At 45.9% G+C, this 16035-nt stretch overlaps 8 protein-coding genes across 8 annotated transcripts; 3 read left to right on the top strand and 5 right to left on the bottom strand.

Annotated features, from left to right (window-relative positions):
* Positions 1-3: 3 nt before the first annotated feature.
* C8R40DRAFT_1159632 (P-loop containing nucleoside triphosphate hydrolase protein) lies at positions 4-1369 on the top strand (the record flags this gene model as incomplete). The annotated part of the gene is made up of 6 exons (XM_046229909.1): positions 4-95; positions 143-221; positions 271-350; positions 403-678; positions 733-1156; positions 1211-1369. 6 exons carry the CDS (start codon positions 4-6, stop codon positions 1367-1369), a joined length of 1110 nt encoding a protein of 369 aa, XP_046088727.1.
* On the bottom strand, positions 1294-2596 carry C8R40DRAFT_908690 (U3-containing 90S pre-ribosomal complex subunit-domain containing protein). The gene is made up of 5 exons (XM_046236647.1): positions 2334-2596; positions 2130-2255; positions 1996-2070; positions 1669-1938; positions 1294-1619 (listed from the first exon to the last, which is right to left on the bottom strand). The coding sequence occupies exons 2-5, from the start codon at positions 2188-2190 to the stop codon at positions 1441-1443; spliced, it is 585 nt and encodes a 194-aa protein (XP_046088726.1). The 5' UTR covers positions 2191-2255; positions 2334-2596; the 3' UTR covers positions 1294-1440.
* Positions 2597-2658: 62 nt separating this feature from the next.
* C8R40DRAFT_1235801 (ribonuclease H-like domain-containing protein) lies at positions 2659-3955 on the top strand (the record flags this gene model as incomplete). Its single annotated transcript, XM_046233396.1, has 6 exons — positions 2659-2803; positions 2855-3015; positions 3075-3218; positions 3275-3451; positions 3505-3612; positions 3665-3955. 6 exons carry the CDS (start codon positions 2659-2661, stop codon positions 3953-3955), a joined length of 1026 nt encoding a protein of 341 aa, XP_046088725.1.
* Positions 3956-4371: 416 nt separating this feature from the next.
* C8R40DRAFT_1039761 (uncharacterized protein) lies at positions 4372-6567 on the bottom strand (the record flags this gene model as incomplete). The annotated part of the gene is made up of 14 exons (XM_046223864.1): positions 4372-4484; positions 4544-4702; positions 4755-4771; positions 4825-4931; positions 4994-5055; positions 5112-5158; positions 5208-5317; positions 5368-5419; positions 5476-5590; positions 5648-5700; positions 5751-5938; positions 5991-6035; positions 6089-6275; positions 6332-6567. The coding sequence occupies 14 exons, from the start codon at positions 6565-6567 to the stop codon at positions 4372-4374; spliced, it is 1491 nt and encodes a 496-aa protein (XP_046088724.1).
* Positions 6568-7475: 908 nt separating this feature from the next.
* C8R40DRAFT_1039747 (HEC/Ndc80p family-domain-containing protein) lies at positions 7476-9705 on the bottom strand (the record flags this gene model as incomplete). Its single annotated transcript, XM_046223862.1, has 8 exons — positions 7476-7620; positions 7671-7801; positions 7852-8405; positions 8455-8599; positions 8658-8752; positions 8804-8990; positions 9044-9455; positions 9509-9705. The coding sequence occupies 8 exons, from the start codon at positions 9703-9705 to the stop codon at positions 7476-7478; spliced, it is 1866 nt and encodes a 621-aa protein (XP_046088723.1).
* A 223-nt stretch (positions 9706-9928) lies between these two features.
* C8R40DRAFT_1159627 (uncharacterized protein) lies at positions 9929-10561 on the top strand (the record flags this gene model as incomplete). The annotated part of the gene is made up of 3 exons (XM_046229908.1): positions 9929-10002; positions 10052-10168; positions 10216-10561. The coding sequence occupies 3 exons, from the start codon at positions 9929-9931 to the stop codon at positions 10559-10561; spliced, it is 537 nt and encodes a 178-aa protein (XP_046088722.1).
* Positions 10562-10926: 365 nt separating this feature from the next.
* C8R40DRAFT_1168350 (uncharacterized protein) lies at positions 10927-12537 on the bottom strand (the record flags this gene model as incomplete). The annotated part of the gene is made up of 7 exons (XM_046231164.1): positions 10927-11091; positions 11150-11347; positions 11399-11592; positions 11654-11963; positions 12014-12268; positions 12328-12453; positions 12505-12537. The coding sequence occupies 7 exons, from the start codon at positions 12535-12537 to the stop codon at positions 10927-10929; spliced, it is 1281 nt and encodes a 426-aa protein (XP_046088721.1).
* A 1964-nt stretch (positions 12538-14501) lies between these two features.
* C8R40DRAFT_1030506 (uncharacterized protein) lies at positions 14502-14990 on the bottom strand (the record flags this gene model as incomplete). The annotated part of the gene is made up of 1 exon (XM_046223139.1): positions 14502-14990. A coding segment is annotated over one exon (489 nt), but the record flags the coding sequence as incomplete, so codon positions are not given.
* Positions 14991-16035: the final 1045 nt, after the last annotated feature.

The following is a 16035-nucleotide window of genomic DNA, read 5'->3' as shown; positions in this document are numbered from 1 at the left end:
GTTATGGCCTCTTTCTTCAAGCCACAACCTCAAACTGCCAAATCGACGCCAAAACACGTCGTCGATCCAATTTTACAGCCTTGGGTCGAAAAATAGTACTGCTATTTATTTACCCCATGCTTTTACACTGAACACACTACAGTCGTCCCAAGACAATCGACGATGTCTCCGCCCAGGACCATACTGTCGCCGTGTTGCGCAAAACCTTGTCTTCTACAAATGTATGGAATACGCGTCAACCCTTTTGCAAGAGCTAATTTCTGTACGCAGCTTCCCCATATGCTCTTCTACGGACCTCCAGGTACAGGAAAGACGTCGACCATCTTAGCTTTGGCTAGGCAGCTTTTCGGGTTCGCGCTAGTCGTCTATATGAGCCTACCGTACTAATTTGCATATTTATAGGCCTGATAACTTTCGGAATCGTGTCCTTGAGCTCAACGCTTCCGATGAAAGAGGTATATCAATCGTACGCGACAAAATCAAGAATTTTGCTCGCCAAACACCTCGAGCACAGGCTATCTCTTCTGATGGAAAGGAATATCCATGTCCGCCTTACAAGATCATTATTCTTGACGAAGCGGACTCTATGACACAGGATGCCCAGGGTGCTCTGCGTCGGATCATGGAAACTTATGCAAGAATAACGAGGTTCTGTTTGGTATGCAACTACGTGACAAGGTCCCTTGACTCTTTCAATGAGAAAAAGCCCTAAAGCTCACGTGCGACCTCCAGGATCATTGAACCTCTGGCTTCGAGATGCTCCAAGTTTCGTTTCACACCTCTAGACCATTCGGCCTCGTCCTATCGATTGGCTCACATCGCGTCCGAAGAAAAAATACAAATCAATGATCCTGTCCTAGAGGCCCTGATTTATACCTCTGCTGGGGACTTGCGACGTGCTATAACTTACCTTCAATCCGCTCATAGGCTTTCCTCATCCACGCAGCCCCCAACGCAGATAACGCCTCAAGATATTCAAGAGATTGCAGGTGTTGTACCAGACAGTGTAATGAGGGACTTCGTGATGAGTCTAGGCATCGAGATGGATACAGACATGCAGGTCGATGCAGTTGGCAAGCCTGCATTCGACCGTATCAGAGGCAAAGTGAGGGAGATAATTCGGGAAGGGTATTCTGCATCACAGATATTATCTCAAGTGAAACTATTGTATTCCTTTAATGACCACTTTACTAACCCACGGCATGGTCAGATTCATGACACGGTGGTTTCACATCCCACTTTGAATGCCAAACAGAAATCTAATTGCGCTCTCATATTTGCTGAGGCGGACAAGGCCCTTTGCGATGGTGCAGACGAAGAACTTTGGATACTCGAGGTAGCTCTTCGGGTCCACAAAGCAATTGGATAAAATGGAATCAATACAATACTTGTATGATTAGTTTGTACCCGTAGAGACATAAACTGATTTGTGGTTGAACGTTAGAATAAAACGACTTTGATTTTGCCCGAATGAATGGCCTCCGAAATCTTGGGACCACCGAATACCGCTTTGAACACCTCATTCCTCGTTTCGGGGATATCCAACAGATTTCGCTTTTTGGCGTCTCTGAAAGAGACGTCTAACATGATATGTGACAATGCGGATATGGTAAGAGCATCTACACATTTTGAGAGCGCGGTCAAAATCTTTGAGGTTGCAAGGCATACCTGTTTCAGACAAGAGCTTCCCAATACGCCCAGGTGTTCCAACCGCGGCACCAACCTTGGTGCGTTTCAAATACGAGCAATGCTCTGCCAGCTTGAAATGGCGAGCGAACAGTTTTGCCACCTCGCCGCCCTTCTCTCCACGTAGCCGCTTGTCTTTCAGGATTCTTGTGACATCCGCTACTCGAAGAGCCGCTCCTGTGATGAACAGCAGCGTTGGTGATCCTGGATTTTTGGATTTCTGTGATAATCGAGTATGAAGGCTCGGCAGTGCTGCAGCAGGAGGGCTAGACTATGAGTGATTCTAGGGACGATGTGAAAGTATCGTACCCTTGATAATGAAGTCGGACAAATGATCCAATGTCCTAGGTCCAGTCCAGCAGGTTGTGTCCGCGATGGAAGAAACTACAGCAGAGTATAGTAAATATGATTATAATTGCATCATTAGATGTAAAAATCTGTGCCTGGTATTCGCATGTCTTCTAACTCGATATCGGTAGATTTGGTAAAAGTCTTGGCTTGCATTGCACTCAGATAATCGGCCAACTCTCGAGGTGGCCGCTCAGTGATTGACTGAGGTTGGTCTGACTCTGCAGAATCAGTTAGCTTCTGTCGCTAGTTATTTTCGCGTTTAGAACGAGTTTAGCGACCTGGAAATGGATATTCACCTTTACTTTGCGTTCTTTGTTTTTCTCTCGCTGTTTCCGTTTCTTTGCTCTTCGAGCATCATCATTTCCGGTGGACAGTCCAGCAACCTGATCCTCTTGGGAGGGTGAGTCTTCGACTTCATCTACAAGTCCGTCAAGCTCGTCATCTGAGATGGCCAGATAGTTTTCTTCAAGCACGAGTTCATCCAAGTCATCTCCTCCTACTATTGTCATGGTGCAGTACTGGCGAAGAGAAAAGTGCAACGGGTGACGGTCCGAGCCCTTTAATTAGACGCCCACTAAATCAGGACAAGATACATCTGAACAGCAACCCCAGAAAGCTTCTATGTTGCGATCCACCGACCTTTTGACCGTTGTTTTTACCGTGGCGCTGATCTTCTTCTTCTGCTTTGTACTTTTCCCGGGACTTCGGCGAACCGTGGACATGCAAGAGCGATTAATCGTTCAAGAAGATTTAAGTAACTCGAGCAGTGAATACTCCAGAAGTCCTCGTTGTTTTCTTATCTGAAACTGGCTAACAGCTGCTGATAAAAGCCCTGTCGGCGATATCCAAGATAATGGGGATGAGCTCAACATTCAGGAGTCAGCTCGAACCAGACAACCTTATGATGTATTCCTCGTCGTCGATGTTGAGGGAACGTGCGAAGCTGGTTCAAGTTTTGATTACCCCAATGAAATCATAGTATGTATGCATCATCCCCTGCTGCAAAGCAATTTTCTGAATAGAACTGAATGCGGTAGGAATTCCCTGTGTGCCTCATGAGATGGAAGGATGATAAGCAAAGGCATGAACTAGTGGTCGTCGATGAATTCCGCAGTTTCGTCAAACCCTCCTGGAGGCCAACTCTCAGTAGATTTTGCAAAGAACTTACCGGCATCAACCAGGTATGCCTTACTTTCGGATATGTGGTATGCTCAGCCACCTGATAGTATATGTATAGTCACAGGTAAATAATGCCCCGACTTTTGGGCAAGTATTGGAGTCTGTATCCCAGTTCTTAGTCAAACACGGCGTACTAGATGAAGGTTGTTGTGAACCTTTATTGAGATTTTGTTGGTGTTCAGATGGTCCTTACGACGTCCGAGACTTTGTTGTAAAGCAATGTTTTATTTCAAAGGTAATCCCACTACGTCCTTGGAAATGTCAAATTGAGTTGATACAAGGCTCCAGATTGACATGCCGTCGTGGTTAAAAGGGGACGTACTTGACGTGAAAAAGATGGTGACAAGTTGGTCAATCATGCAGAACTACCGAGGCCGAAAAATGAAAGCAATGCTTGTACGTCGTATGGTCGAATACCAATTCTTGAACTCACTGCACCACTTTACAGGCCCGAAATCATCCAAATCGGCCATCTTTGAATATAAGCTCCCAGCTTCGAGTTCTCGGGCTTCCTGCATTCCAAGGGCGGAAACACTCTGGCATAGACGTAGTTCCATTCAAGTTTTTCATGTCGCGCCACTTACACACGGACTCCAATTTGTTCTTCCAGGATGCTCGGAATATTTCAAGAATAATGTCCGAATGTGCGCGTCGAAATATCCGCTTACAACCAAACACTCGTATAGATCCCAATCGTCGTTGGAGCTGGATGGGTAAATCCGGCCAAATTTTGCTATAAATTTGACCAATTGGGAGCCTCGACAGACTAGGACAGACTGTATTCGAGCGTGCAACAGCTCACGGCACTGCGCAACGTGGCACCTCATGGCATGTGGGATTCTTTGAGTAATTTAATCTACCAGTGGGATTGTAGCTTCAATCCTATCTTCCCTCGTCTTCAATCAATCATCCTCCTCGGGATCACACGAGAGACCGGGTACCTTATCAAGACTATTCTCCCATTCGAAAAAGAGATACAGTCGTGGAAAAAGCTTGAGTATGACAATAGTCCCCGTATATTATAATGTGAATCCGCATTCGTATAGTTTCCTCTAGGTATATCACTCAGAATAGAATGGTGCTTATTAAGTACTGAGCAAAATAACTTGTCACTGAATGAAAATATGAGTACAGGGGCGAAGAACCATTCTCTATTTACAAAATAACACTCACGAAGTCCCATAGCGTGCCGAATACGGGAATACCTGCGTCCTTACACCCCTCCATTATTTCTGAGTTACCAATGTAATTAGAAGTAATGAAGACAACTGTATGATTCAAATCCGTCACAATCAGAACATCTACATTGAGCAATAGACTACCATACCTTCAGCTCCCCAGGAGTGGTACGCTTCCTTAAGAATCTTCATGGTGTCAGGTCGACCACCCCGCTGTTTACTGTCCCATAAGATTAAACGTTCCGGTTCGATGTGTCGATGAATAAGACCCGCGATGGTAGGCCCAAACGTTTTTTCCTGATCAGAACCTTTCAAATATTCAAGTCAAAGCACGCTCCTTAGGAAGTGATCCACACCGACCGATCCAGATCAGAAACCTACTTCCGTGTGAGCGAAATAGTAAGGAGGATGTGAAAAATGAACCACGTACCAGTTTGGAGACTGCAAACAGGTGGACAGCGCGGCTCCGATACCAGTTCCCGTGCAAATACGAATGCCACGCTTGTAGAGCGTGGAGGTGTTTGACACCCCGGCAAACTACACGACAAATCGTTGAATATGATTTCATGACAAAACATTGAGGGGGAACCGGTACCCACCTTCACTTCGCGGGTCCATAGGGTTCTGGGAGGATCGTTGACGAGGCTTTTCGTGAAGTCCCCTGGAGGAAACAGATAAGATTTAGGAACCTATTATGATCTGTATAGATATGTGTACCTTGTACACCAGCAATCATGTAGTGATATTTAGCATGTTTGCCTTCCCTATGAAAGAGGTTCAATTTCAAAGCAGTCGTTAATAGGACGCTCTTACGAGATGATACCGAAAGCATGATACTCCATGATAGAGGAGCGGCTGATGCGACCAAGAAGGCCTTGCTGCATTCCCCTTTCAAACCGAATTATAGCGACCTTGGGCGAAGGCTGGAACCGGTCTGAAAACACTAGCCACTCCCGATAATTATTGGACGCACCAATTCGATATCAACCGGGACTTCACGCACGCAGATCCAAGGCAAAGCGATGCTGAAATATAAAGCATTCAACGAAAACATGCATGACAAAATACAGGAACCACCTACAACACCGTCATTCCGATTGTAAACCAGACGTCCTGGTGATGAATAAGATCCACCCCACTCAAATCCCAGGTTCTGGTTACGCCATTGTAGCAATCACCCAGGATAACGAATGCCCCTAGAAAGAAGGGTAAATAAATACTCCTAATAGGATGAAGAGTTAAAGGAGTTTCACAAGTAGAGAGGAGACCAATCCAGCCCACAAAGCGGTGATGACGCTCAAAGACACTTCATACGATCAGAACAGTAGGTCAGGCTTAGTACCGCGGAGGACGCACTTATGATGAGTATTTCGAACCCAAGGGAATGCACTCAGAGCGCTGATCATGACTGCAAAGTTAGTGACTACCCCCATAACAAGGACTGCGTCATGCTGCAGTTGATGGGCGCGGAAAGCGTTGACGACTTTCAGAAGCAGCCATAAAACTCCCGAAAGAGCACATCCAGAGTGTATACCACCAAGGTGCTGAGCCTGGTGTAAGTATTTTTCAGAAGCAGACTAGAAACCGAAGACTCACCTGAAGAACAGATGTACATCCTAGCCTCCACCATAGAGGAGTCCACTGAACAAAAATTCAGGACCGCGGATTCCTTGAAGGGGCAACAAATAGGTTACCTTAGCAAAAGCGGTGTTCACAATCCAGTACAGTATTCGACCAAATATCTCGTTCCTCATCAATATCGCAAAGTTCAAGTTGCCAACAACCATGGCGCCCGACTGCCTGACAGCGTAGGGGAAATGACCCGAAGCTGCTAAACCGAGACCGATCATGTTAAGTCCGAATGTAAAGCAAAAGAATTTCCTGGAGAAGTATCCTTAAAATTATTCAAGCAGTTGCGATGGAAATATTAAGCGTACCGATAGGTATTGAACCAGAGTTTGAGAAGAATCCACTTCGAAACTTTCTTCTTCGGTTTCGGTGTCGGTTTTCTTGGGGCATCTTTGGCCTCACCTTTCTTGACTTCAAGGTACTGCGGAGGGGTTATCTCGCGCGGCTTCTCGTCGCGGGGATACGCTGGAACGACAGCATCGGTGGTTCCTTTTTCTGGGTCATCATATGCCGTTTCTGTTTCAATTTTGAGTTCTGTCGCCATCGCGAAGCGCGCACCGCAGTAATGGTTAAGCAAGCGGGGAAGGGAGTGGAAAACTGACAGTGATGAAATATCAAGACAACATCTCCTCTTAAAGCTCGAGAGTCGATGATGCAACACAGAAAAGATAAGACACACAGGAGAAGGGAAATATTTACCGCTAGCGTCCAACAAGTCCCAGGAGAATGGAACAATCTTCGGTTTATCAGTGCCCGAGGGTGGCTGAAATCCCGGTAATTGCAGATACACTGAACCCCCCTCGACCAAATCATTGGAAGGCTTCCGGTAACGAAACCGAGCCGTATTGATATCCATAAGGGTTCCGTCCCCTCGGGTTTTAATCATAACTTGAGTAGGAAGGGAACAGGAACGTCGGGTCGTTCACTTTGCACCAATTGGAAGTTGACGAGGCACTGATAACTAAAAAAAATTAGAGTCCCATTATGGCAAGTCTCAGAATGCATGGAACGACACGTCGAAAGTTTTACCAAAACAGGTCTCTTCCTCGCAGAACAATTGTCTGTATCTAAGCTGAGACTTCAATTACCGGAGTCAGTGTCCCACAATGAACCCTTGCAGACATAGACAAGAGATCAGTACTTCAGTATGGAGAGTCAAGTTGGTCTAGAGTCCAAAGAGTCAGTCTCGGTACCAGCTAGTCAACAATACCGAAACAAAGAACGTTCATACATGATAGATCACAGAACTTTGGACATGCACATTGCAAGCGACATCATGCAATGTGAGGTATGTAGAAATAGACTAAGATCATCCCGGGTGATCTCATGTGACTTATTGAAGCTATTGGTAGAAACGCCAACCCTAAGTACAGACGATCCCACAAATTTATCCTTCAATGTAACAATGAGCGACAGGTATATCCAAGATGATAGGAGACATTTAACCGTAGTTTATTCCATTTCTGCGCATTCTCGCAGCTCTCTCAAACGTTTCGTAACCTCACCCCGAAACTCAGCGATATCAGAGCTGTTTTTGATAATGGCTCGTACAGTTTCGTCCTTCAATCTGTTCACCCGTTCGACCTGTTCACGGTAACTTCGATCGATGATATGAGCAATGATAGGGAATGGTAAGACCGTACTTACTCGAACTGTAATTGATGCAATCTGGATTTGGCTCCCATTCCATTCGCAATTGCGGCTGTCCTAGCGTTGGCGACCATCTGTTCCAAGTGCCTCGCAGTCGCGCTGGAAGCGAGAGCGTCGCGTTGTGCAGCCTAAATGCAGACATGAGCGGTCGAGCGTCACTAACTCAATTGACATATACATTATGAAGATCGATTGCCTGTTCATTCACTGCTGCGACTTGCTTTTCCAGCTGGCTTATCTCGTCCTCGCCAGTATCACACTCCAATGTTAGCTGTTCAATCTCGTTGTCAACCCTGATTCTTTCGTTCTCTACTTCGGCGCGGGTCGAGCGTTTGGACTCTGCTATGGAGTTCAAAGTGGGTTTGATGACCTTTCGGATGTCCAACCCAGAGAGAAGCTGGCTATGATCTGAAGATGCAGTGTTCAATTCCAGTGTAAGATCGATATCGTTGTGCGGAGGGGGTAGAGGCGGCAATAAGCCTAATGTCGAGAGTGCCACGTTGTAGATATGAAGGGTCTCTTCGGTCCCGGAAATACGGTTCGTAAGGCTTACTTCCAGCGACATGACCGTTTGTTCTGTATCTGCGATCTTCTGTTTCAAGTCCTCGATATTGCGAGACAACATTTCGTACTCCGTTGTCATTCTGGTGGCTTCTTCTGGTGACAAATTTTGCTCTTTGACAACGCTATCGAGCTGTTCTTGTTCCGACCTTAACACTGCCAAGTATTCCTCTGCAAACTTTATGAACATTGAAATTAAGACAAGATATGTGCTGTATACCTTTCTTAGCTAGTTCAGTTTTCTCTGTCGCGATTGCGACACTTAGTTTCTTTCTTCGAGATTCCCATTGTTTGAGAACTATTTGCATTTTCTCGGCGTCGCGAACGCGCGTCTCGTTTTCTTCTTTAAGTAAGATAACGGGGGCCTAGTGAGAGGGAGATAATCAGGGTTCAACAGATTATACTCGGAGCAGAATGGCGAACGGCGGAAGTTGTCAATATATCACACTCGATTTTCGCCTCATCCAATTGCTGGTTCTTAATCTCAACATCCTTTTGGACTCGTTGGTTCTTCTTGGCTGTCTTCAGTGTCAGTCCGATACATCTTGTGTGATGGTAAGATAACAGACCATATCGATCCTCCAATTGTTCATTTGGCTCCTCAAATTCGTCAATGTGATCTAGCCATAAAGCATAACATTTGCTATAATAGTCAAAGGCAAGAGTACGGCGATCGAAGGGATCCTGGAATTCCTCAAGCACATTGTCTGGATCTTGTAGTGTCGGATGTCCGCTTCCGGAGTAGTGCTCTTTCATCTAGAGGGACAACCTCGACTCAACCCTTAGCTACCTAAGCGCTTAGGACTCACCTTACACATTTCCACCAACCAATGTAATACACCCAAAAGATGAGGCCATGTATGAGGACTCCCTACAGATGCAAGCCATTTGTTATCTATAGAGTGTGCGTAAGGATACCCAAGGCTTTTAAGTGCAGGGATGAATATCTCCTCAAATTTCTCCGTTGTATCGATAGGATAACATGGATCCAGTAGTTCGACGAGAAATTCAAAAATGATGCGATAGTCTTTGCTCTGAATGTTAAGCAGTTGAGCCATGCTGATGTCCAAACCCAGATCATGGCAGAAGTTGAGGATATCTGACCGTTCCTTGCTCTGGAAAGGACGCTCTCTGATAGGACGAGGATCTTTCTGCGACTGACTCCCACCAGGCAAAGGGGTAGTCCCAGATCCACCAGCCCATAATGATATACGTCGATTACTATTAGGAGAAAGAAGTTTAACAGAGTAGGAGATCATGGAATTTGAACGCACTTGTTCGACGGAGTTTTCCCATAGACCTGCTTTGATGAGCTGCTAAGCAGCGAGCTAGTGTTCTGAGAGCGAAGCATTGTATTTCGTGGATTTGTACTGGGAGGAGCAGGATATGGGTTTCGAATTGCAGGACCAGCAAGCGATATCCGGTTTGTTTGCTTTTTTGCCGTCGAAGGAAGAGGGATCCCAGAGCGCATGTTCGCGTGTAAGTCACTCGAGAATGTCAAGGTAGATTTCCTCCGTGCGTCGTTCATGGCGGGTAATATTCAATTGGTATAAACGTTGATAGACTTGTCACAACCGCGTCAGTCACAGTCGCGGGTGTCACGTGATGCAGAAGTGGGGTTCTCCGGTTCCGAATAACTCATCATGTTATTCAGTATTTGAACGTATCTAACTGCGAAGCTCTCTTGAAACTTCATGCCTGACACGCCGTTACACCTCTTTGGTGGTGCGATTACAGCAGTTGCTCCATCTAATCTGCTCGATGCTTCGTAAGTCCCATTCGTCTTGCTGTCCATTCCTAATCTAAGTCCAATGAAGAGAAATCCGACAAGTCCCCGATACCCAGGAGGTGCTATTATTCCCAGACTCGAGCATCAGCATCATCGTAGAAATCCTTCAGAGAGTTGAGCCAAATGATAACCAAGACGCAATTAAGTAAGAAATTCCTACCATAATATCTTCCAAACTCTCAGTCCAACTAGGTTTCATTTCGACTCATTAGCTCACGATAACGATGCTGTGACGAGTGAAGTCGTTTCCGTGAACGTCATTCCCAACGACAGAGGAGATGCCACACCATCTATTATCACACTCTCAGGGGTTCAACGAGTCCCAAAATTCAACAAGACAAATCCTGATGAAGTTCGGGTCCTCATGGCTCTATACCGGGTCGTGAGCAATGGCATTGATTTAGTTGTTACGTTCAATATTCCAGTCATATCGGAGGACGGTGGAGCAGTGCAAGGAGAAAATTTGAACCAGGCGCAGGCACAGTTTGACCTCTTTTCTCGATCTTTGCGTATCGAAGACTTTGGTGTCTTTGCCTAGACTAAATATCTATAATCACCAACCAATTGTCCTCTGACATGTGCGGCCATTCACACTTCTTACCGTTGATCCTTATCTCGTTGTTCATCCATGTTACGCCGCGAATCGTTCCACGGCTACTTATTTTCGTGAAGCAGTGTAGTGATATCACTGCGAATTCCCGAGATCTCAAACACACAGCAACATCCCGCTACCGTTGATTTGGCACTTTCTTCTAAAGTTCCACATGTGGTTCAAGATACCATTCCCTCGGACACGTAGGAATGCTAGATCCTTTGTTTACACTTTTCTACTCACATTATTACAGGCAGTACACGCACAGAGAATATATGATAAACGTGGACACCACCAGGATATTATTATGATTATCTCGCACCACCGCGATCCAATTCATCCTCAGTCTCCGGTTCTTCAACTATACGTTCTCGAACAGCCTGGGCAGCCTCCGCGGCAGCTTTGCTTTCTTTTTTGCGTTTGGCAGATTCTTTGAGTTTTTCCCAACGTTCTCGGAATTTGACAATCATAGCTTTCTGTAGCATAGAAGAGATGAATAAAGGAAAGCTTTTTCGATACATGCAATACCCTCACGTTCTTCTCATTTTCATTACGCAGTGATCGCAATTCCTCCTCGAGCTCCTTCACTTTCCTCATGTATTGGCCCTCGCGGGCAGTATGAATACCTGGGATCGGTAGGGCGGAGGCAGGAACATTTAGGTTGACAGAGGCAAAGTCAGGCGCTATTTGGCCCCGCTGTCCAACAAATGAAGCCCCCATGGCACGCTGTGCCTGGAATAAAACATCATGACGTGGATGAATAGCGACGGGGAGAAGATTCACCTCCTTCGAAGCCTGGACTATACTTTCCCTGAGCTGCATGTCTTGTTCTTTCCTCATCTGTAGTACTCGCTCAGATGCTTCCAGACGTTTCTGCGTCAATTCTATTTCGGCTTTGAGAGCGACATTCTCTTTCTTCAAGAATGACATGGTGGATTCAGACGGTATAACGTAGAATGAGCCCGATAGATCGTCGCCTGATCGTCCAATGTATATCAACTATGGCTTTAGAATATGATTTGTGGAGGCCAAGATTACCTTCATCAAAGAAATCATCATCCTCTAGCTCGAGTTCTGAGCTAATTGGAGTTTTCAATGACCGGGATAACGTTTTGCTTTGCATTGCCGAGGTAGTTCTTCCCATTCCCAGTTTGCGCGTTAGTCGCGAAACTATTGGTTCCTCGGACTCTGTATCACTACTGAGACTCGAATCTCGACGTGGCGACGACGGCCCGGGAATTGCTTCAACACCCAGAGGTACAGTAGCAAAAGCAACAGGCTGGGATAAATTGTCCAGCATTCCTTGCATAATATTCCAGAATTGATTGAAGGCATCACCAGGGTCCGACTGGGGATTCGACGTAAGGTGCAAATGATACAAATGTATCAAGAACTTACTCGTTGGCCGGCTAAAAGCATAAATGATTCATCAACAGCAACTTGAGAATCGGTCAAGTGCTGCTGTGGAGGCGCTGAATGGATTATACGAGATGAACCAGCAATTATTTGCGGGTTGGAGTTGGTTTGGATTTGATTACTCTTCTGAGGTTCAGTTGGATCTTTCCCTTCGCTTTCTAATTTCGCAATCTTCCTTAAGAGCTCTTTGCCAGTTCTCCTATGTTCATTGCAGAGCATTTGTAGCGTACGCTTCGTCTAGTAATTCCGGGTTTAGCATTTACCGCATTATGTTAGATGAAAGAAGTGAGCTAAACTGATGCATCCTCTGTACAATCCACAGCAGCAGTATATGCTTCTGCTGCCTTAAAATGTTCCTCAGAGGCTGGAACGAGCAGGCCACTATTCATGTAATCTTCGGCGTTTGCTGCGTGTTGGTGTGCCTATGTGCCAGCTAAGTGGGGAAAAATCGGTTATTGAGGATGGTGAGGTACCGTATTCATAGGCAGTTCAATGTGAGGAGACATAGGAGAAGAATTCGGATTATTGTTACTAGAAGTAGATGTCAATGGATGAGGCTCAGGTTGGGCGTCTATGGTCTGGTAGAACCCCTGATCATTACGTATTCATGCACAGTACGTACTCCAGTGGTCAAACTACTAATAATCTATTAGTATGTAGTACAAAGCACTGGCACAGTGGCAGTTTTTTCGACATGCCTTTTTCTTATTGCTGTTTTCACAAAAGTTGGCGCCTCGGTCACACGCTTTACTTTTTGGCTTCAAAATGATATCGAACGAAAACATCGATATCTCACTCGTTCCTCGACCGATTACTGTAAAATTTAGTGCGTTGACAAGCTGTAGTATACGCTCAGAGCGCCCCATGGTTATTTCTTCCAAAATATATAATTTTACAAATCTCAGCTATCAAATGGTGCCAAATGAAAACAAAGATATCTTGCTCAATTTTCCACCAATGACTGTAATTTTTAGTGCCTTGACAAGCTGTAAGGCATCCTTAAAATGCCCCATAGTTGTAGTATGTGGTAGAGCGAAATCAATTTGAAGCTGTTTGTTACTGCTTGTCCTATCCTTTGCGCTGCCTTCTTGACGTTACACCCCATCTCACTGCAGTATGACTCGCGGAAAGCCTCTATCTGAAGACCTTCGCCACACAATCATCAACCTTCATCGCAATTGTGTGTCTCTTGATGAGATTGTTACAAAATCAGCATGCAAACGTCGGACACTGCAACGCATCCTGTCTCAACACCGGAAACACATCCAAGGCACTCTACTTCTTACCACTGACCTTCGAAGGAGAAAATGGAAGATTTAGCATCGAGGATATGAAGGTATGTTGTTCTTTTGCTTGTGTATGGAAGCAATACTAATGGAAGGACCAGCTTATTCACGGGTTACTTGCACACACACCGGACATGTACCTTGATGAATTGAAGCAACAGTTAGAGGAGCGACGAGGTACACAGGTTAGCATTACAACAATATGGAGGACACTTAGGCAAACTGGATACAAGCTCAAGAAGGTACGATATCTTGTCCTCGACTGACATTCTCGTCATTTATCCGTATATCACAGTTTACTCGTGTTGCAATTGAACAAGATGAATTCAAACGAGCACAGTTCAAATTAACATATTCACATTTATATCAGGCTGCGCAACTTGTCTTTGTGGATGAAAGCTCATTTGATAGATGGACACCATACGGATGAGTACGTGCTGGTGTTGCCTGACTTTCGGATGGAGAGACTCCGGGAAAAGACATTAGCAATCTAGCGGCAGCGGTATCATCAATCTCAGCACCTAAATTGCTGTGACATGCATCGTAAGCTGGTATGCCTCTGTGGTAAGGTTTTGGAGTGGGGCGAGGTGGTCGAAGGGGAGCATCGGGAGTGAGTGATTCATCACTGCTCAGTTGATCCTCTTCTATTTCCTGAGTTGATTTTTTGTTCTTGCGGCTTCCAGACTGCCTTCTTTTAGCATTCTTCTTATTGCCCATTGAGACAATGAAAAAAGAAACAGCAAGGAATGAGTCGCCTGATAGTTCAGGGTCATTTTCCGGCCATATGTGACATTCCTCAACTTCTACTGCCTGGGTCACACCATTCAAGATACGACTATGGGGCGCTCTGAGGATACCTTACAGCTTGTCAACACACTAAAAATTACAGTCATTGGTGGAGGATTGAGCAAGATATCTGTGTGTTTTCATTTGACACCATTTGATAGCTGAGATTTGTAAAATTATATATTTTGGAAGAAATAATCATGGGGCGCTCTGAGCATATACTACAGCTTGTCAACGCACTAAATTTTACAGTAATCGGTCGAGGAACGAGTGAGATATCGATGTTTTCGTTCGGTATCATTTTGAAGCCAAAAAGTAAAGCGTGTGACCGAGGCGCCAACTTTTGTGAAAACAGCAATAAGTTCATTGTACACCGGTAGGAGTGGTAGGAACACGATTAGTGAGTCTAATTTATTCCCTTTTATCTGACCTTTGTCGACCATGTTGTCCTGGCAGAACTCTCCGGTGAATTGGTGAGCTACGAAACATAGTGCCTCTGAGTGTGGTCCGGGAACAGCAATGACTGGTGTTGAGTGCATCCCAGGGAGCAAATCAGGTCCAAAAAGTTGTGAGTGCCTTCTCAATTGTGCTTCAAGCTCTCTTTGGGTGTTGACAAAGTCCTGTTCTTCCTCAGATGGTAGAGGCGCCCACAAGTTTTTCCAATTTATTGAGAAGTCGTCGCGAGGACGCGTCGATGCCCAAGGCCAGAAGCCCTCCTTCAACCCAACAACTACCGATTTCAGGAAGGGTTGGTCCGAGTGAGCTTTCGATAGGGCTTCCAGGCGGTCCGCGTTAATAGGAGTTTGCACACGGAACAGGTGAGGATTTTCCTGGATATTGTACCACGCCGGGCTCTCAAATTCTGTCGATGCAGGTCTTGGGAGTGGATCGTCGCACTCGGTGAAACTTGTCGTTCGACTGCGTAACAACCCCACGTTATCTCTGAACCCAAAGCCCCGTATGAAACGAGGAAGAGATGGGTTCTCTCCATTGCATACACTCTCCCCCTCAGTCTCGCTCCTCTCCTCAATTTCTCCGTACTCCCCCCAAAAACTTGACACGAAATCCACTGCAGGTTTCCAGAAGTGGGCCAGGGATGAACGGCTAGTCGAGGATTCAGTCATTTTCTGATCACTTCCAGCTCGTCTTTCTGCAGTTGTGTGACCCATGTCCGGACTCGCTGCATGTAGCGCAGATGTGCTTCCGTTCACAGCCATCGCAGTTCCCTCTATTGAACTTCCTGCATATCTCTCTGGCTCTGTTGCGAGGGTGCAAACTCGCTTGGTTTGCTCTGGGCGCAGGGAAGGTTGAGGTTGAGAAATGTGTTCCAGTAGGGAGTAGGTACATGTTTCTGATCCTGGCAACTTCGGAGTGCTCGAACTCATCAAACAGGATATCTCGTCGCGACCCGATGAGTTGTCGTACAGCCTTGTCGTAGTTGATGACATTATGGTGGAAGCTAGGGAGGTTGTCGTCGAAGAGTCGACCCACATGTTCTTCATATGCACTAAGTTCGTTGCAACGGTCGGCGAACGCGAAGGAGATTGCATCTGCTGTGGCTCTCCAGGCTCGGCGCCATGAAGCCTGGTCAGTAATGGCCTTTGTGGATGCAGGTTTGGCAAATGTGGAAGATTTGAGAGCTGCGAACTTATTTGAGGCCGGTTGTGGTGCTTTTGGGACGTAGTCGGTGGCACCCAATGCGTGTACCTCCGAGAGCTCGATGTATTCATCACGGAGAACTGACTTCCAGAGCTTCTTCGGGAAGATGGGGTTAACTCCACTTTGTTCGATGCTCTCAATGGCGTTGCCCAGATTGAGTCTGAAGTTTTCAACCTCTTTGATAATCCTCCGGTGTTTCGGTGAGAGTATGGACTGCTTGACAAATGCATCAGCAGTCCAATTAAAGAGGTTCTTGTCCTGCTTGGCGCGTTT

Source organism: Lentinula edodes, assembly GCF_021015755.1.
Source record: "Lentinula edodes strain Le(Bin) 0899 ss11 chromosome Unknown C8R40scaffold_9, whole genome shotgun sequence".
NCBI classification, from domain to species: Eukaryota; Fungi; Basidiomycota; class Agaricomycetes; order Agaricales; family Omphalotaceae; genus Lentinula; species Lentinula edodes.
Note: the sequence above shows the minus strand (reverse complement) of the source record. Positions and strands in the feature narration are given on the sequence as shown.

Bases quoted from the DNA above. Each gene is read 5' to 3' on its own strand.
- C8R40DRAFT_908690 (XM_046236647.1), bottom strand. From the start codon at position 2,190: ATGCAAGCCAAGACTTTTACCAAATCTACCGATATCGAGTTAGAAGAC. The intron at 2,071-2,129 runs GCACAGATTTTT...ACTCTGCTGTAG, and splicing joins AGAAGACATGCGAATACCAG to TTTCTTCCATCGCGGACACA. The intron at 1,620-1,668 runs GTATGCCTTGCA...CAAAATGTGTAG, and splicing joins GAAGCTCTTGTCTGAAACAG to ATGCTCTTACCATATCCGCA.